Here is a 21987-nt window from a genome sequence, read left to right on the forward strand (position 1 = left end):
AGAGGTTGCCATTTCTTAAAGTTATTGAACTAAAAATCTATTATATATCTCTGATCAATTTTATTATACTCTGTGATTGCAAATTCAACAAGACACCAGTAAGAGCGTTAAATGTTTTATTCCACATAACAGAAGACATAAAAGTGAATATCAGGACAGTACATATCCCAGGACTGCATTCAAATGCAGCTGGGTTAGGTGAATAATTCTGTTTCCTATGAATGCATATTACTTCATTTTAAAGCAAACATTTCTGTCTCTCACGGGTGCAAAAACAAACTATACATGTAATCCCCATGGAAATATTAGAAATTTGACATGGAATTAGATTTCTATTGGGCAGGAAGGGGGAAATGATTTTGTGGGCTTATTTAATTCCTTATCTTTTGAGGCAACTAATGGAATCAGAAAAAATGAAGCATTAGATACACATTTATTTGCATAAACCAAAGAAGAATGTAGAACAGTATATTATTAGTACAGTAGTAGTAGAAACATGCCTCTTTAATAATGCGAGTAAAATGTGACACGAAGGCCACCTAATCCACTCCCTATTGCTGGAGGATCACCAATTGAAGGCGATCCATTTGAACACAAAAGCATCAAGTAAGAAAAACCTTGGATTGTCAGTCAGAGTAGTCAAAAATCTATGATAGAGGAAAGTGAATTGACCCTGTTGTGAAAATATCTGGCCTTTTCCTTGAAATGCTCAGTTGGTTATTGATTTTTTTTTTTAAGTTTTGCCTCAAAGTCCTTTAACTTAAATAAATGTAAGTAAAGTTATGAAGATGCAATTCGAATTTAGCTCTGTCTTTTAATCATTTGGCCAACAGGCCCCCAACCATTGGAATAGCAACTGATGGCTGATTAAACTGAAATTCGCTGTAAGACAATGAGAAAATGTCAGACACGTTATTTTGACTTCAGCTGAACTTCTCTCATTATTCTTCCAGCCTGCCTCATGGCAGCCTGCCTCATGACAAAATTAGTGGACCAGAGGAATGCCGTCGATATAGTTTACTTGGACTTCAGTAAGGCTTTTGATAAGGTAGACCATAACCTACTACTAGATAAAGTAGAAGAATGTGGGTTAGACAGCATCACCACCAGATGGATTCGTAACTGGCTGACCAACCGCACTCAACGTGTAGTTCTCAATGGAACTGCATCTACATGGAGGGAGGTATGCAGTGGAATACCCCAAGGCTCTGTTTTAGGCCCAGTACTCTTCAACATCTTCATCAATGATTTGGATGAAGGAATAAGTAGAGAACTCATCAAATTTGCAGATGACACCAAGGTGGCAGAAATAGCCAACACCCCAGAAGATAGGCTTAAGATACAGAAGGATCTTGACAAACTTGAACATTGGGCACTATCTAATAAAATGAAATTCAATGGTGAAAAGAGTAAGGTTCTACATTTAGGCAACAAAAATGAAATGTACAGGTACAGTATAGGTGGTACCTTGCTCAACAGTAGTAACTGTGAGAGGGATCTTGGAGTTCTAGTGGACAACCATTTAAATATGAGCCAGAAGTGTGCAGCAGCTGCCAAAAAAGCCAACACAGTTTTAGGCTGCATAAACAGAGGGATAGAATCAAGATCACGTGAAGTGTTAATACCACTTTATAATGCCTTGGTAAGGCCACACTTGGAATACTGCATTCAGTTCTGGTTGCCACGATGTAAAAAAGATGTGGAGACTCTAGAAAGAGTGCAGAGAAGAGCAACAAAGATGATTAGGGGACTGGAGACTAAAACATATGAAGAACGGTTGCAGGAACTAGGTATGTCTAGCTTAAGAGAAAGAAGGACTAGGGGAGACATGATAGCAGTGTTCCAATATCTCAGGGGTTGCCACAAAGAAGAGGGAGTCAAGTTATTCTCCAAGGCACCTGTGGACAGAACAAGAAGCAATGGGTGGAAACTAATCAAGGAGAGAAGCAACTTAGAACTGAGGAGAAACTTCCTGACAGTTAGAACAATTAATCAGTGGAACAGCTTGCCTCCAGAAGTTGTGAATGCCCCAACACTGGAAGTCTTTAAGAAGATGTTGGATAGCCATTTGTCTGGAACGGTATATGGTTTCCTGCCTAAGCAGGGGGTTGGACTAGAAGACCTCCAAGGTCCCTTTCAACTCTACTATTGTATTGTATTGTATTGTATTGTATTGTATTGTATTGTTTATATTATTTTATTTATTAAATGTATATGCCACCCATCTCACTATCAAAAGCGACTCTGGGTGGCTGTATCTAGCTATTATCCTGGTGACCAAATAGGAAGGAAGCTAAGGAAAGGTGACTTGACAATATCATTTGTACATGTTAGGGAGCTGCCATCAAACATTGGTTTTGTAGCTCAGGAGCACTGTGGGAGAGGTTCTCTGAGGCCTGAATCTTCCAACCCTCCCTGAAGATATTAGGAAGCTGTACAAGGAAGCTTTTGCATGCCAAGGTCATAACTCTTCCACTGAGCTATGCTCCCAGCCAAATGAACACAGCTGCCTAATGAACAATCTATTTCATTATTGACTTTTCTCAGGGGAAAAAAGGACTTTTCCTGCTCTGCTACAAAGATTTTTCTTAAAGGGAGAGTTAGGACTGAAACGAATGCCACCCATATGCAAAACAAGTTTTCTCTAAAGTTATAGCTCAGAGGATTTATATCATTTCAAATACATAAAATCGCTAAGGCTGGAAGGGACCTTGGAGATCTTCTACTTTAAACCCCTGCCCAAGGCACGAGTCCTTGTACAGGTGAGTCCTCGACTTACAACAGTACTTTTAATGACTATTCGAAGTTACAACTTTGAAAACTAACTAATGACCATTTTTCACACTTACAATCATTGCAGCATCTCCGTGGTCACATGATCAAAATTCAGACGCTTGGCGACTGGTTCATATTTATGACGGTTGCAGTGTCCTGGGATCATGTGATCACCTTTTGTGACCTTCTGACAAGCAAAGTCAATGGGGAAGCCAGATTCACTTAACAAATGTTCTTCTTAGCAACCAAAATTATGTGTTCAATTGTGGTTGCAAGTTGAAGACTATCTGTAGCATCTTATAAATAGCTGTGAGTTATCTGGCTTTTTTTTTTTTTTTTACATTAGGGCTGTTATCCAGAAATCTAGTTTGCAAGAAATGAGGCAACCTTGGCTTCTATCTCCCTCTTTTTTCTAACCCCCTCCCCTTTTCTTTCTTTATTATGCCTGATTTCTCTGATATTTAGTAGAGGGGGATGAAATCCTATGATCTCTAACTTTGGGATAAGACTCTACAGAATTATTTCTGAATTGGCATCTGTAACATCAAGTTATGCATGAAACAAAAAGCAGAGGGCCAGGAAGAAAGAAGAGGAGGAGAAGACAGGTGAAGTCAGTGGCAGCTAATTTCTGGATTCAGCAATACATTAGGAACTATTAGGAGAATTTCCAGGTTGGAGTTTGGAAACATAATGATTCATCACCATCATCATCATGTCTGAACAAGAAACTTGTTCTTGTGTTTTAAAAATGGAATTATTCCATGACGTATGGTGAATACAGACACCATGCATATACTGGTAAGAAAATAAATCCTGGCAGAGCTTCTTAAGGCCATGAAACAAATGATAGCTACTATTTTCTGACCACTCTGAAGGCAGTAGAATTTTCTGCTGCAGCTGTGATGTTTAATCTTTCCCATCAGAACCACATGAAGATTGTTTAGAAACAGCTAAGCCAACTCGGTCATGGTCTCGGTCAAAGACTGAGTAGTAACGTCGGAGGAAAACATCTCCCAGGATCCAGAGTGGTCCTGTGGGCTTTGGGATGTCGAGGCTCATGAATCCACTGATGCAAGCAGTCACCTTTGCCTGTCTCACCTGCGGAAGAAAGGAGACACCTGAATGATGAGCTTATGAACCTCAAAGTTTTACATTTTCATCACTGCACATCTTTCCCCTGAGCACAACAAGTGCTCTCGCTGATCCATGACAGCTGAAGAACAGAATATCCTTTTTTCCTGGTAGAATAATATGGGTTATTCTGTCCGATAAGAATTTAGAGATTTTTTCCACTCCTCAACGTCTTGCATCATTCGTAATCAAAGATGTCAACAACTGAACTTTCAACTTTTGGGGTAGATGGTAACATCCAGTTAGGCCCCAATGACAAACTTTGGCCCCATGATTGGGATCCAACTCTACTAGACTGGGAAAGTTGTGCTGGGGTAAATATTTCTTGGAAACATGTATGTATTTAGTTTAGTTTACTTTATTGTCCTTGCACCTCATACAATGAAATTAAATGCCATTTTCAGTGTACATTATAATTATAAAAAATAAAACACAAATACACATCCTTCACATTCTAATTAAAATTGAAAACCCGATATTGCATTAATATTGCACTATACCGTAGAATTCAATATAGTTACTGCCCTAGGATAGAAGCTGTTTTTCAGCCTATTTGTCCTTGTTTTTATTGTCCTGTACCGTCTTCCAGATGGTAATATTTCAAAAAAAGGTTGCCTAGGATGAAATGGATCTTTAAGAATGTTTTGAACTTTCTTAAGGCAGTGGGAGCCATAAAGCTCTTCCAAGGAGGGGAGAGGGCAACCAATGATCCTCCAGGCAATGACGTTAACCCTCCGGAGCACTGTCCTATCTGCCCCTGTGCAATTGGGAAATCATACACAGGTGCAGTAAGTTAAAATACTCTATGTGGTGCAGCGGTAGAAGGTAAAACCAGCAGTTTTTCATTCAGTTGTTGTTTCCTGAGAAGTCTCAGGTAGTATAATCTCTGCTGGGCCCTTTGGATCAGTGCTGCCATGTGAGTGCCCCAGGACAGTTCCTCTGATAACACCCAGAAACTTAAAACTGGCCACTTGCTCCACTTGGTCTCCATTGATAAGCAAGGACTGGCTGTCTGATCTATTCCTTCTATAGTCCACTATAAACTCCTTGGTCTTTTTAAAAAAGTTTTTTATTTTTCAAATTTAAAAATATAAACTTTCCATCTTTCCTCAAGCATTGCGTCACCTGGGTACAAATATTTCTATGCAACATCCTTCCATAGATTATAATATATTGAACAGTTAAACTTTGCAAAGCTCTTCATTTCCTTCTTAACATATCTTCTAATTAAAAAATAATAATAACATTAAACTTAGTTATTCTCATCATACTAATACCGCCATGTTTCCCTGAAAATAAGACAGGGTCTTATTTTCTTTTGACCCCCAAAATAAATTCTTGGCCTTATTTTTGGGGAGGCCTTATTATTTTCGAGGTGCAGGAGGTGGTGAGTGTGGTCACCTCATGGCTGCTGCTATGTTGCAATATTTTCAGGGAGGAGGTCTTATTTTGGGGGGAGGTCTTATTTTCAGGGAAACAGGGTAACAATTGTCATTTTATTCTTATCTCTATCTTGATATATTTTCTATTCTTCTTTTTGCCTTCTTCTTTTATTTCCAATTTCCTTTTTTATTTTCTAACCATTGATAAAGCACTTCCCATATCATATAATAATCAGTTCATTCTTTCTCCTTAATTGCTAATGTTAGTCTATTCATTTCTGCACATTCTAATATTTTCCACAGTTCTTACCACAGTTCTTTTAGTTCAAAGTTCTAACAGCACTGAAAGATGTGACTTATGACCATTTTTCACACACTTACGACCTTTGTAGCAACCCCATGATCATGTGATCAAAACTCAGGTGTTTGGCAACTGGTTCATACTTATGACCGTTGCTATGTCCCAAGGTCATGTGATCCCCTTTTGTGGCCCACTGATAAGCAATGTCAAGGGAGAAACCAGATTCACTTAACAACGGGGTTACTAACTTATCAACTACAATGATTCATTTAAGAACTGTGGCAAGAAAGGTCATAAAAAGGTGCAAAACTCACTTAACCAAAGTCTCACTTAACAGAAATTTGTGGCTCAGTGATGGCCATAAGTCGAGCACTACCTGTATACTGTCCAGAATCTGATTTCTTTAAAAAATAGAAACAATGCTGCATTTCAGTGCTTGGATGGCCTAGAGACTGAACATAGACCTTTTTAACATTTGTATTTTATTGTGTTTTATTAATCTGGGTGCAGGGATGGGGTCCTACCAGTTTAACAACTGGTTCTCTGCTCGTGGGTGCGTAGTTCACAGAGAAATCACCTTCCGCATTACTGCTGGGGAGGAAAACATCTGAGGCACAGCAATCCACTCTGCAGTGCCTATCAGCTGGGCTTCAGAAAAGGGAATATAGGTGAGTATAGCTCAGGGGTAGGCAGGTGGGCCCAGGTGAAAGTCAGGGCAAACGGGTTCGCTCCCAGCTAATAGTCGGAGCTACCAGTTTGCCTGAACTGGTCCAAACTGGTAGAATCCCAACCCTTTATAGGTAATTTATAATGTTAATATATAGTGCTATTTATTTATTTATTATTCATGCTTCTAGACCGCCCCCTCTCCCAAAAAGGGACTCGGGGCGGTGTACAGTCCATGCAAAATACATCAAAATACAATAAAAATTGAATATGTACAGTTGGAATGGAGGAGGTTAAAAATGGAATTAAAAGAACTGTACAAAGCAATATATATAAATATAGGATTTTGAACCCCTAAAACACACACAATAAGTTAAAACAGTCCATGCAAAATACATCAAAATACAATAAAAATTGAATATGTACAGTTGGAATGGAGGAGGTTAAAAATGGAATTAAAAGAACTGTACAAAGCAATATATATAAATATAGGATTTTGAACCCCTAAAACACACACAATAAGTTAAAAACAATACCCCTAAAATAACCAGTTAATACATTTGCCAGGAGGGACAGTTGTAATTATGCCAGGCCTGCTAATCGGAACAGCTAGTCCATGTATGATATGTCATGCTCTCAATAAATAATAAATTTCAGTGTAAATTGAATTAAACCTCTCATTGGGTTCAGAAAAATGAACCCAAGAAAATATGGTTTTCCGGCTGTGTATTAAGAATTCCATCCCCCCACCTATCCCATTTTCTCGTGTGGATTTCATTGGCTTATCTCACCTTAAGAGTATATTCTTCGGGGGTCAAGGTGTAGGGTCTGCCATCCAGATGAAAAGTGATACTGGGCATCTCAGATATTTTCTGGCAATCTATTATGTACTAGGAGAAGGAAAGGGAGACAGGCATGGAGAAGAAGAAAAGGTTTGATATCACTCTCACGCTTATACAAAAGTGTTGGGTTCCCCCCCCCCCCATCTTCTCCTGGGCCAATCGCTTGCTGATTCTCATCACACTCGCCGCCTGAGACAAGTGGAAAAAAACTGTCACTGTTGAACACGACAATCTTGTTTCTTGGTTTTTCTCTTCCCTGTCAAATCCAGCAAAATTCAGCAGGTGACATAATGCCAGCATGCAGTGACTTTACTGCCGGCAGGAGAGGGAACATCAAAAAGCAACGACTTCAGGCCACCGAGTCCATTTCAATACCTCTTGTAGACCTCTTTGCGACTTCAACGAAATTCCTTTGAAAGGGAATCCTGCATGGTGTCTTGTCCACAATGAGTGTTTTTTGTTGGGAATTGGAAGCACATGCCAGATTCCAGCAAAAAAAGTCATAAATCGCAATCATGTGACCTTAGGCTGCTATAAATGCATGCAGAAGAGATGGGCGGATATCAGAATTTTGAATCCCAGTCATAAGTATCTTATACCATCACAATTGTGAATGGTCGCTAAGCGGCTATTCGTAAGTTGAGGACTAACTGTATAGAGTTTATGAAGTCCCATTTCAACATTTCCCCCCAATATTTTTTCTATGGCTGCAATCACAAACCTCCTCCATCACTTCATCTTGAAGAGTGGAAAGTTTTAGCTTTGCAAGCTTTCCACTCAAAGCTTCAGTATTGGAAATAGAAACAAGCAGTGCTATATTGATGGAACTTCATGGAGGAGGGGAAGACCGTGGTACTCAACTGCTTTGAATTGGACAACTGAATTGGACGATCACTTAAACATGAGCCAGCAATGTGCAGTGGCAGCCAAAAAAGCTACTACAATCTTGGTTGTATTAACAGAGACATAGAATCAATACCGCATGATGTATTAGAATTGCTTTGTAAAGCCTTAGTAAGGCCACACTTGCAATACTGCCCCCACATTGTTGGTCTCCACATTACAAAAAAGATGTTGAGATTTTGAAAAAAGTTGAGAGAAGAGCAACTAAGATATTTAAAGGCCTGGATATTAAAACATATGAAGAATGGTTGCAGGATTTGGAATTGATTACTCTACAGAAAAGGACTAGGGGTGACATGATAGCAGCATTCCAGTATTTGAGAGACTACTACAAAGAGGAGGGGGGAGGGGGTCAACTTATTTTCCAAAGCACCAGAGGGCAGGACAAGAAACAATGGATGGAAACTAATCAAGGAGAGAAGCAACCTGGAATTAAGAAGAACAGTTAAGACAATTAACCAGTGGAACAGCTTGCCATCAGAAGTTGTGGATGTTTCATCACTGGAGGTTTTTAAGAAGGGACTGGACAGCCATTTTTTTGAAATGTATAGAGTTTCCTTCTTGAGTTGGAGACTGGACTAGAAGACCTCAAAGGCCCCTTCCAAGTTTATTCTGAATTGAATTGTATTGAAATGGTACGATGTATTTTGACATGAAAATTATGTCTTGGTACTCATTGTTTGTTCGGTACTCAGTGCACAAACTAGCACTTGTCAGTGACAGCTGCTTTGTGACTCACTATATTATTCCTTATGGGAAAATTTATTTGATACTCATCTTTTTTGATACTCATCACGCCTCCTGGAGCTAATTAACAATGAGTACCAAGGTACCACTGTAGAAGGAAGGAGACAGTGAATACCTCCCCCACCCCCCAGGATTCATATCAGTACCACTTTAAAGGTTAGCATTTGACTGCTATTAGACTCCACAGATGCATTTGCAGACCCGCTAAGTTTGAATAAAAGATGAGTTTGGCCTCAGCCCCTGAAAATGGCACTTGCTCTGATTGTTCCATTCTGTGCCATGTTTCATGTTTGTTCTAGAATGAAAAGGAATGTCAGTCTGCCATTGGCAGGTTGGCTAAAATGCAAAGTCTAGAATGGGTAAATGTGCTACTCTTGGGCCTCATTATCTCAAGCACTTTCTGGGGTGGAAGGAGCTTTCCATCTATCTGACTTTTATTTTTAAATATTCTTTTAATGAAATTATATAAACCAGTAGCAGATGTACTGTGAAGAAAAAATCCCTGCCTCTAGCATAGTGTTTCTCATTCATGACAATTTTAAGATGTGTGGATGTGTGCTGGCTGGGGAATTCTGGGAGATGAAGTCCACACGTCTTAAAATTGCTAAGGTTGAGATACACCACTAGCATCACCATTATTTCCAAGAATCCTTTTGGGCAGCAGTTGGGGCATTGTTTGCCAGCATGCTGTTCTAAAATGAGCTGTGAAATTGGATTTTGGAATCCTAAAAAGGGTGACAGGAGGGGAACCTTCTGCAATATGCCATTTAGAGGAGAGCCAAGATGCAGCAACTATTTTGAGAGATTGTCCATTGTTGGTCCCCAAAAGCTGCCTGCTAAAATAATGAAATAAAGGCTAAGATGATCAGATCTGAGTTATAAAAATTTGAAAGGTGACAGCAAATTGTTGCTGCTTGGGACACTCACTTGCTGCTGTCTAGTAGTCATCTGGGGATCTGCAGCCCAGATGTGGTCATTCTAGGATGCGTCCTCAAAGGAAAATCTCTTCCTTACCTGTCCACCGAAAGCATGTTGAGCACCAATAATTTCGTTCAGAGCCTTTATGTCCTTGCTTGGCCCCGTAATGAGGGAGGTCCCGGTGTCCACAATGCCTTGGCAACTGTCCTTGCAGAGGGTGGATGAATTGGTAGTTTCAAGCACGTTCCATGGCCAGCATGTATTCTCCTTGCGTTGTTTCTCTATGGTTATCCTAAACAGAATGTTTGGAAAAGTACAGGGATTGGAAACTTGGTTTAGATTGGGGGAGAAGACTCAGTGGGAGGTGAGAGAAAGTGCCAGAACATTAGAGGCAGGGAGGCTATGCAGATTGAAGGGTTTGCACCCAGCAACTTCTTCCAGTTGTCATAGCGGAGGACATGGGGGTGCAGATCATCTTTGTCTCAATTGGGATTGGTCATTATGTGAATTGCACCCCATTTTATGGCCTTTTGTCACAATCGTTCAGAGACTCACTATGGTTGCTAAGTAATACTGACTTTGTTGGAAACCCCCTGGAAAGTTCACAAATGACAACTTCAGAATGCAGCAACCTTTGTAAATACTTCATGGTTGCAAAGTGCCCTTATTTTGATCATGTGTAACCACTGTAGTTGTGAGGACCGGTTGCACATCACCTTTTTCAGTGTCATAACTTTGCATGGTTGTTAAATGAACAGTTATAGTTCTTGGAGCATCTGTATCTAGACTGTGCTACTTTTAGAGTCTGGTGGGAACATTGTCTGGCTGTCTGCTGCTTTATTCCAAACCAACCACTATTTTCATCCTGCATACACCTGTGTATTAAGGAAGAGGATGTAGGCTCAACTCCTTGTTGAAATGGTAACTTTTTATGCCCTGGAATCACATTGGATTAGCCCTCAGATAAATCCAAATGCAAACCGACCACATTATCTGCAGTTTGAGAAGGCATTAATAGAATCCTGGCTTTTTAAAGCCTGGAGCTGGGTCATTGCAAACTGACCTTTTTTTAATTTAAAATTTGATTGTTCAAATTAAGTGATTAACATAAACATGGGGTGAGCCAGCCAAGAAAGATCAATGGCAGCAATTTTCTTTCATTAACATCATTAATATTTGGGGAGAAGGAACAGAGGACAGGACTGGCAGTTGCCTTAAGGAGAAAAAATAACTGTGCCCAATGTAGGGCAGATGATTGACATCCCTGGCCTCTGTTAGTAAGGATGACCAAAGCATTTTTTTGTGGGGGGGGGGAGTATATTGAGTGAGGTGTAACAGGAAAAGTGAAAGAGCGTGTCTTTTCTACAAATGGGCTATAAAAGAGTCAGTTTGATCTAGTGGTTAAGGCACGAGGCTAGAAACCAGGAGACTGGGAATTCTAGTCTAATCTTAGGCATGAAAACTGGCTGAGTCAGTGACTTCCCCTCTCAGTCCAACGCACTTCACAGGATTGTTATTGTTGACAAAATAGGAGGAAGAAGGAGCATTATACATGTTGTTGCCTTGCATTACTTTTATTACATTAAAAGGTGAGGATTAAAATCTAATAAATAATGGTTTCTACCCAGAGTTCCCGATGAATCTCTTATACGTCTGCTACAGCCAAAATAGAGGTTGTGAGGCAGGATGCACAATCCTGGCTAAAATTTTATCTTTCATACACCATCTGCACATTTTCACCCAACCTTGCTGTCCTTCAGGAAGGTGAAATATGTTACCCAGAATTCTAAGCAGCAGCTATGCTGATAGAAGGTTTATGGAATTCAGTCCATACATCTGAGGGACAGTTATGATGGGTTATGCTCTAGGGACTAGGGGAGACATGATAGCAGTGTTCCAATATCTCAGGGGTTGCCACAAAGAAGAGGGAGTCAAACTATTCTCCAAGGCACCTGAGGGTAGAACAAGAAGCAATGGGTGGAAACTAATCAAGGAGAGAAGCAACTTAGAACTGAGGAGAAATTTCCTGACAGTTAGAACAATTAATCAGTGGAACAGAAGTTGCCTCCAGAAGTTGTGAATGCCCCAACATTGGAAGTCTTTAAGAAGATGTTGGATAGCCATTTGTCTGAAACGGTATAGGGTTTCCTGCCTAGGCAGGGGGTTGGACTAGAAGACCTCCAAGGTCCCTTTCAACTCTGCTATTGTATTGTATTGTATTATTGTATTGTATTATTGTATTGTATTATCTAGTCTGCCTTTTTCTATGCTGTTATTATCAATCTGGTGCTTTCCAGGTCTATTAGACTACAATACCCATCAGCCCAGATTGGCCATGCAGTCCACACTAGGTTGGGGGAAAATGTGTTTAGTGATCAGAGGAGAAAGCTGCAGGGGACTGCTTGTCTTGCTGATGCCTTTAAGCTCTGGCAGGAATATCACGTAGGACAAGTAAAGAAAAGAAAAAACAAAACAATAATAGCATAATAAAGGATAGCAGACCTGAATGTCATTTTTAAAAATACTACAGCAGTGCCCTCTAGTGTTGAGGAGTGTCATTGCAAGCAGCTAAACTCAGCTGGCATCAGTGATTGCGTACTTACAGGTAGTCCTCAATTTACAACCATTCGTTTATTAGCGATTGTTCGAAGTTACATTGGTATTGACAAAAGTGATTATGACCAGTTCTCATAATTATGACCATTGCAGCATCTCCATAGTCATGTGATCATAATTTGGGCATTTAACAAATAGCATGTATTTATGATGATACAGCGTCATTCACTTAATTGTAGTGATTCTCTTAACAACTGAATCAGCAAAAGAGGTCATAAAATGGGATGTGACTCACTTAACAATTGTCTTGTCTAGCAATGGAAATTTTGGGCTCAGTTGTGATGGTAAGTTGAGGATACCTCTCATTTTCTCCAAGCAGATACACTCTGAGGTTTTTATGTGTCTACAAAATCATAATTCCTCGCATGTGTGGCAATCCAGTATGGGGGATCTAAAGGTGTACTCACTTGTCCATCTTGATCTGCCAGTAGGCTTTGCGTGACACTGGGATGTAGTGAAGCTTTCCCACATAAGCATTGTGGTTGATGCCTCCGAAAATAACTTCACCTCCATTGTCTTGTTGTGAGGTCTTGTTGGTGCTAAGAGAAATGTTACAAAAGTTAAAACAGCTGTCTTAAGCCCCAGTGTAATTTACTGCAAGAAGGTTCACATTTCCAAGATGGCTAAAGGTCTTCAGGTTTTAATGGTTGCAGAGAGGAGTAATTAGAGTACACAGGGCATGTTTTCCTTATTGTATTATAAGCTGCACCCAGGATCTGTTTTAAGTGTGTCTAGTGTCTAGATTCTAGGGCATGGGAATAAAATCAGGAAAACGTCAATTAAAAGCCCAATCCAGCAATTGCCTTTCCTGTTTTTTTAGTTTATCTTTACTAAGGCTTTAGGTGCCTTTGCTAATTCTATTATGGCTACCCAGTCACACACACACACACCACCTCCAATATTCCATTCTCTATACTTCCTGAGGAATTCTGGGGACCATACATCTTAAAGTGACTTAAGTTTGAAAAATATTGTTCTTCCCCCTCAATATTCTAGTTAGAACCACCATACCCAGGCTGCACACAGCCGCTAGATGGTAATAAAGAGGTAATTCTTCACCTGAGCATTGTGAGGAAAAAAATCCAGTGGAAGTGTCATTTCTTTCCCCACAAGGTCAATTATCACATTAGCTGAAGAGAGACCTTTTCATTAGGGAAAGAAAGCATTAATCCCAGCCTCCCTGCATTCATTGGCAATTCCAAAGAAAATTGCCTTCCAGTTTAAAAATAAATGTTTAAATACAGGCAAAAAAATACCAACCATTCAATGAGACCATTCAATCAAGGTAACATTTAGCAAAGGTAAGTAGCATGCTTAATTTTGCCACCAAGAACCAGGAGTTCACAAAGATTAGTTCTTATCTTGAATGCTCTTTTTTCCATACAAATATATATATATATATACTATTATTTTGGCAGAGGAACAGGAACATAGACATTCAGGACAACCCTATTGATTCTTATTTTATAGATTTCAAGATTAAATCCAAATGTTGCACATAGCCCTTGATCAATACCATCAAGTGAGATGATGAGAAGAAACAGGATCAGTTTGCATAACAAGCCAAAACAGATTCCTGTTGAATTGGCACTATTCCTGTTTCTAAATAGGCTTTGGTTTTGTTGTACTACAAGGGAAGTTTGCTTTCTTTCCTTCTGCCCATTTTTACTCCACTCCTTTTTCACATTATATACTTCAAGTTCTAGGGCAACATTTCTCAATCTTGGCAACTTTAACATATGTGGACTTCAACTCCCAAAATTGAATCCTTAGCAACTTTAAAATGTGTGGGCTTCAAGTCCCAGAATTCCTCAGTGAGCATGCTGGCTAAGGAATTCTGGGATTTGAAGTCCAGGTATCTTAAAATTACCAATGTTCAAAGACACTGATCTAGTGCTTTCAAAAGGCTCTTATCGAACCTTGATAAGAGACAGAGCTTCTTATCTAGATTACAGTGTGATATATGGGGGTCAAAAGCAGAAAGAAAATCATATAGGGAGGGAGTATAGTAATTTCTTTTAGATTTTCTGTTAATTTTTCTTTTAAGTATAAGCTATGTGTTTTCTAGTGGTAACCAATTAAATCCATTACAAAGATTCGTGGGAAATGGAGATTTTATAATGTGCAAAGGATAATGTTGTAAGCCAATTTCTTAACCATGGCAACTTTAAGGTGTGTTCACTTTGACTCCCAGAATCCCCAAGCTAGCATATTGGCTGAGGAATTCTGGGAGTCAAAGCCCACGCATCTTATAATTGCCAATGATGAGAAACACTGTTGTAAGTGATCCCTAGCCAATGGAAAAGTGAATGGTTAAACTAAGTGGTTGAGACATTCAAGAACCCAGAAACCAAATTTAAAAAGTATTAGGGTTTTGGAGAGTTGTCTTGATAAACTACCTTGTTCCCAAATTTTTCTTGAGAATATGGCTATACTTCAGGAAGCCAAACAGAAAACATAAACCTGATCATTTTACATAGGATATAAACTGTTAAATACAATGCAATCCCATATTTTTGACATTTACTTTTTATTGAATAGATGGGTTTACTTATTCTTAGTAAGTGTAACTCAGGAAGCACCACCAAAGTTTGAGGAAATTATTGTAGTTGTTGCAAATTGGTAGGAATTTGCCAAAGGAATAACTGGATATTAGGAATGTGATTGCCTAGTGTTAAGATATTTAATTTAATAGCTGGAACAGTAAAGTGCATAATGGCCCAGAACACACAGCAATAGTTGATTGATTGGAGAGTGTGGGCTCCTACATGAGGCGATCTATGTTATGATTGGTTGCTGGGTATAAAGAGGGTGTTTCCCTTTTTCCCCGCCTTTTTCTTCTGTGTGTTCTGTATCTGTTCTGTGATTTACCTCATGATGTAGTGATGTGCCTGACTATCTTATCTGCTGTAAATATAAATTGTAAATTATATTTATTTATATAAAAACTGCAAGTTCATGTCAGCATCTCTGACTCCGTTTGGACACCGGCTGCTCAATTCCCTGACATTCAGGGTTTATATAATTAGTTGGATCTAGAAGAGGAAAAAAAGAGGATGTAGAGGTAAACAGGAGCAAAAACTCCAGTGGGTCACAAGAGGAGAAAAAGAGGTTCTCAGCAGAAAAAGTGAAGTCTACAAGGACAATCCAACAGGAGGGGAAAGGTCATAGGAAGATATGGAAATGTAGATTTTGAAAAGCATATAAAACAGTGTGGAGTTGTGAGTGCAAAGAGGACACTCTGGTGTACTAATCTAAGAGTTGGGCTGAGAAATGGATTCTGGAAGAGATGGCAGAGAAAAAACAAAGAAAGTGGATAGGCAGTGAAACAACTGGCAATATGAAGGAATCCGAGATAAGATCGATACTTGCTTCAGCCAAAAATGTATGGACACTGAACTTCTGGGAAAACACAAGAAAGAAAGAAAAATCAAGTATGGGTAGTCCTTGACTTATGACCACAATTGGGACCAGAACCCTAACCCTAAGCAAGGCAGTTGTTAAATGAATCGCACCTGAATTTATGACATTTTTGCCACAATTAGGTGAATCACTGCAGTCATTAAATGAATCATGCAGCCGTTAAGTGAATCCAGCTATCCCATAGCCTTTGCTTGTCAGAAGTCAGCTGGAAAAGTCACAAACTGAGCCTGGGATGCTGCAACTGTTATAAATAAATGGCAGCTGCTGCAATGGTTGTAAAAGGGAGAACTAATGGCAAGTTGCTTTCTTCCAGTGCCAAAGGTGCTTTTTCAAAAGGCAACTGGTTTTACTTCTCATCGAAGAAGCTTCTTCAGCTGTTCAAAAAAAGAAAAACCAGAAAGTTTAACTGCCTCTTGAAAAAGCACCTTTGGGACAACCATGACCTAGATGACTGAGAATCTCCATAAACCCTTTTTTCAATGCCATTGAAATTTTGAACAGTTTCTCAATGAAGGTTGTAATTCTACCTGTAATCAGAAAGATTACTCTCAGTTTTGCCAGAAGAGTCAAAATAAGTAAAGATGGTAGCCAGGACCTCACAATGAAGTCTTGCTCTTTTAATTTGCATTGCACAAACAACAGGTAATAAAATGGGGGTAGCTTTGGCTACAGATTGGCAGCCTCCATCTTGACATTTTTGACCCCTGTCCCTGGATACTCTGGGAAAGTACAAGAGTGTGTCCCTGCTGTGGATCCACCATCAGAGAGGTGGATCAGGAAAGAAATCAACAGGACTGGCCAGTTGGAGAGAGGACTCAGGCCAAGAAACATGGGGAGTAATCTGTTCTGACCGAGGCTTCCCAAGAGCACGAAGCAAACTCCTGGTCCCGATTAAATTAAATTAATAAAATTAAATTCATTTTATTAATTTACTGTGAATTCTGCTCATTCACATCCAACAAAGTGTTTCAAAGAAGGATTTACAGTCACAGAACTTACCTGGCTTAGAAAGCTGACAGGCGGATATCTGCAAGGAGTCTCGGAAAGTCATGAACCAATTAAGCGAACTAAATGTCTCCTGCAAACTCCACTCCTCTTTCACTCCCCTTTTTTATTTCCTCTGGGAGTGGCCATTCATCATTCACCTGTGGCCTTACTCCCAAGTCAACCCTTGTCTTTTAGCTGTTCCCTTCATCTGGCAACTCTGCGCATGTGCACACTGGGAACACGCTCCAGCTGTTCGTCTGCCTCACTGATGTCTGACTCTGAAGATAGCTGATAACTGGCATATGGCCCTGATACCTTCTCTGCCTCTGACACAGAGCCCACATCAGAACCTTTCCCAGATTCCAGGACTGGCCCATGTTCCTCCCCAATTTCCTCACTGTCTGTATCTGTTGCCAGCTCTGTTGGCCACTAGCAGGCCACAGCATAGTCCTCCAGGGCTGATGGCTGAGACACTGGCTACTGGAAGGCTGGTAACAATATTTTCTTGCCCGGAGTACAATTCCCACAACAGGTAGTCCTCAACTAATGGTCAATTGCTTAATGATTGTTCAAAGTTATATGATAGATTCCCCCCATACAAAAAAAGATATTTACAACCTGGCTCCAATAGCTCCAATAGCTGGGCCTTCCCCCTCCCCATAGTCACATGACCACATGTCAGGTGCTTGGAAACCAGCCAGTATTTATGGCCATTTGCAACATGGCCATTTACGATGTTTTGCTGAAAACTGGCTTCCAGTTTTCTGCAAAAATGGCCCATAGTGAACAATGGGTTTGCTTTATAATTGAGCTGTTTGCTTTATGACCACAGCATTTGCTTTACCACATTAGCTTAAGGACTCCTGCAAAAAAGATTTTAAAAATGAGTTTGGTTATGTGATGACCTGTTTTACGACCATCATGGCATACAATTGTAATGCACAAGTTCCATTACTGTCATAAGTCAAGGACTACCTTTCTCACATCCACATACAGCCTGCCTCTTGACTGGGAGTGAAAGCGGGGTGGGTGGGTGTAATTTGGTAACTGAAATAGTCCACTGCAAAAGGAGGGTCTCAGTAGCAGAAGACTTCATAAGGCGAAGCGGAGAGACTAAAGGGATGACCCAACATTTGAAGAGAGACAGTTAAGAATGAATGGAGATGCTCAACATCTTACTTGTATGTAAAAGATGTTGTCTGCTACTCTATATGATATGTTAATGCTCACATTGTATTCAACAGCTGATAATTGTGTACTACCAGATGTTTTGAAATCCTGAATTGCTCTTGGTGAGTCAGTTGGAAGTAGACTATTAAACCTGTTACAAAACAAACTATTCTCCTGGATAGGAGTGATAGGTGGTGTATTCCAACACATCAGGAAGGCACTAGGAAAGAACTTGACCTTGATCTTTATGCAGAAAGGAAGGAGGGAAGGAAGGGAGAAAGGAAGGAAAGAGGAGGGGAAGGAAGGAAGGAAGATGGAAGGGGAGGCAGAGGCTGGGGGAGAAAGGAAAAACCAGTTCTGCGCTACTAGTTTGATGTGACTTTAAGTTTAATTTATCTTAATCAATCATTTTACACTCTACTGAACTTAAGGCTGAGGTTCTTCAGAAAGAGCAGAGAATGTTTCTATAGCACAGGAGTGTCAAACTTAAGTCATCATAGCGATATCACGTGATGTAGTGGGACTTTTCCCCCCTTCCCTAAAATGAGGGTGGGCATACCAGTGTATGATGCATCCAACTCGCAGGCCAGGAGTTTGACAGCCCTGCTGTAGCACAAGGCTATATAGGTTGGATGCCAATTGCTGAGGATGAGGAAGGGACCCCCTCCCCTCCCCAAACTCTCATAAAGGGGATGGGGCATGGGAAGTCTTCAGCTTTGGACAATAACAGGGAGGAGGTGATATCAATAGCAGAGAGGTCCATACTTGCAAAGTTGGAATGAGAAGACATTGCTTTTCAGAAGTTTCGCCTTCATCATGTTATCAAAGGGTGGGGTGATGTTGTTTACTGAGATGGAGGGATAACCCAATCCCATGATACCGTCAAATTTGGCAGCCACAAAAACCAAGCCTGGCAAATCGGTAGCCTCAGCAAAGGTCTGGTTCTTAACGGTGATGTTGCCAATCTGAAGAGAAAGAAAACACACAGAATTTTGTCTTCTGTTTCATATATCAAGGGGTGTTCATAAGATATTATGAATCACAAGTGCAATAAAAACTGCCTGGTTTTGGAGGAGGAGTCAACATCGCGACAATACGGACATGCGGTCTCGATGCTCCAAGACCACAGCCGATACTTTTGCCGCTGGGTGGTACAATTAGACTTAAACCGTCCCACAGAGACAGTGAACAGGAAGAATATGTCTTGCTGTTCTCAGGGACATCGCAAAGTCCCTGATCGATCAAAGAGAAGTTGTTCAAGCCGGTGATAAAAAATCCAGCCATTTGGCTGATGAAGTCGGGGCGGCTCCAAAATGGAAGGATACGGAAAGAGAAAGTATTGAGGATTCCTCCAGCTGGTGAGGAATTTTTACCATTTTAAAAGAGACTGCCTATAAAAAACTTAAAATTAATTTAAATTGGAGAACAGAAGAAATAAGCGGCGGAATTAAGTTTGGAATGGTTTTGGACAGTGAGTTATCTTACTTTTTAAATGCTATCTTCATGGATGGAATTTATGCAAGCCTTTTAAAATGAATGGATTAAGTTTTCTTCTATTTTTTTCTTTTATTATTCTTTGTAACCTATGGACTAAAATTCTCCTCTTTCATTACTGTGGGTATTCTTCTAACTCATTCAAGAATCGACCTTTTTTTAACTTGAAATACAAAAAAGATACAAAAAGAAACAAAGAAAATTGCAACAATAACACTGCTACTTGGAGGTTGGAGGTTTGTGTATTGGAAACGAAACACTCTTACTTTTCTCACTGATTATCACTGGCTTGGCACTCCAAGGTCTCACTACTTGGAGTACTTTATTATTATTATTATTATTATTATTATTATTATTATTATTATTATTATTATTATTATTATTAAGAAGAAAAGCATACAGATATCCCTTTGAAGTATATCTTCAACCAGAGAAAAGTGAAAATAAAACGTTATTGTGAATCTATGCATAATCTTGTTAAAACCTTCCAAGCTAGAGTAGCAGTGTTTGTTAGCTGGAGATAATGGCACAATTTTAACAGCAGAAAGAAACTTTATGTCTGCAAAAGATATTCTCAGAAATACAGAAATTATCAAACACATATGAGAGGATAGAGAAGAAGTTGGAAGACTTATAGCATCTAACAGTAAAATATGATGAAGAAGTTGGAGATGTTTATCAAGTGGAAAAAGTGGTGGTTAAAATCCTAAAAATCGAAGAGGAAAATAAATATAAAGAAATTAAAATTGCTGATATTTATGGTGATTGGTTTATCTCTGAAAAGGGAATGAGTGGAATACTGAAAGAGGAATTAAATGGAGGGGAAATCTACCCCAGATGGCAAGATACAGAAGAAGAAAAAACAAAAGAATTTATGGATTTAAAGAGAGAAATTTTATTAGCAACATCATTGAAAACACTACCGACAATAAAAGATAAGCTGATTAAGGAAACAGAAGAAGGGCATCAGAATTACATGAGAGATTTTATAAGCAAGGAGTTGCTAAGAGGAGTCCATATAAAGTTGATTATGGAGATGATTAGAGGACTGACACCACAAATGGCAGAAGATATGAGACTGTTTTACTACTGGAAAGATACAGGTTGATAGATGGAAGAGTATAATTTAAAACTAGTTAAACTTAGTGAAATTTAGTGACAATAGATGTAGTTAATAAATAATTGATAATGATAATAATGTATACAATGTGTAGTGTTAAGATAAGTAATAATTGGATATGAATATTGAATGGTACTCAGGAAAGGAAGATTAGAAATCCTTTTGGATTATATATAAAAGTTAATAAAAAAGAACTAAGTTAGATACAGTTAAGTCTTGATTATTAGGGGGGAAATGTTATGATGCAGGATATAGCTAAATAAAGGAGAGATAATGATAACAACATATATATATATATATATATATATATATGTTGTAATTGTACTGATAAATAAATAAATAAAGGGAGTCATACCAGGGGTTGTAACATAAATACATACATACATACATACATACATACATACATACATATATATATATATATATATGGGTACAACATAAGGGAACTGGATGTAAATTGTAAACAGTGATTTGGAAAGGAGGATTAGAAAACTTTGTTATTAAATATTATGGATGTTTAGCTAGAATAGGACATAAGGATTCAGTGTTATTGGAGGATTTTAGAAATAGTAAATGAAATGCCAGTATGTGGTTATGTATTAAATCTTGGTGTATTTTATGATGAAGGACGTTTAAACAATTATAGTCAAATGAAAATGGAGGTATGATGGTAACATGTATCTGAGTTAAAATACTTGAGTTAATATGAATTATATTTGTTGACTGTGGAAGAGATGCACGAAAGCCTTTTTGTAACCAACTGATACACTTTCTACAGTATGTAAAGAAGGAAGATTTTATGTGTTGTGTTTGTTTTGAAAATAAAAAATAAAAAAAAATTATTTAAAAAAACTGCCTGGTTTTTATGTGTATCATATAATAAGTTAACCCAGTTATATGACTTGTCAAAGTTTACTGCAATGCATATAAAATGGGAAAAGTCTCAATCAAGTTTTCATGACCACCATTTTGACTTATTTTCACCACACATGGTAGACATCCCTGCCTTTTATTACATACAGATCATTACATTATTATTAAGTATAACCAATCTGATCCTTCATCAGTCAGGAATTATGGTTTTCAGTGTTTTAGAAAACAAGCAGGGATATACACAAGGGGTGGTCAAAAAGTCAAAAGGGCAGACTTTCTTATGGTCCCCCCAAATTGATGCTGGAGTCCACATTTTGGCCAAACACACCAGTGTCTCGCAATAGTTGGTATCTTAAGGATGCCTGAATTTGTAGGCTGATGATATTTATTTAGTGTAATGAAAAAAAAACCTGCAAATATTTCAAAGCTGCTTCTTTGTCCAGCTCCCAAAGTTTATATGCCTTCATTAAAAGTTAACAGTTATCTAAGAATTGAAGAGAAACTATTTTCTTCTTAGATTGCATCGTACAGATCTGAGACTTGGCATGGGAAAGAGAATATAAAATAAATGGTATAGAAATCTCATTCAAAAGAAAACTGAATTTTATTTTCAAGAAAGGAAAAAATATGCCCTTGTAT

General features: G+C 38.9%; 1 protein-coding gene across 1 annotated transcript in view; it reads right to left on the bottom strand.

Annotated features, from left to right (window-relative positions):
- Positions 1–3681: 3681 nt before the first annotated feature.
- Positions 3682–21987, bottom strand: part of LOC309381904 (cathepsin D-like) — a gene marked incomplete at both ends in the record, with an annotated part of 37316 nt that continues 19010 nt past the window's right edge. The window contains 5 exons of the mRNA XM_081933226.1: positions 3682–3873; positions 7047–7145; positions 9762–9957; positions 12689–12820; positions 18627–18826. Of these exons, the coding sequence (XP_081789352.1) occupies positions 3682–3873; positions 7047–7145; positions 9762–9957; positions 12689–12820; positions 18627–18826 (819 nt within the window). The remainder of the gene's footprint in view (positions 3874–7046; positions 7146–9761; positions 9958–12688; positions 12821–18626; positions 18827–21987) is intronic.

The sequence above is a fragment of the Natrix helvetica genome (assembly GCF_964273705.1).
Source record: "Natrix helvetica genome assembly, chromosome: Z".
NCBI lineage: Eukaryota > Metazoa > Chordata > Lepidosauria > Squamata > Natricidae > Natrix > Natrix helvetica.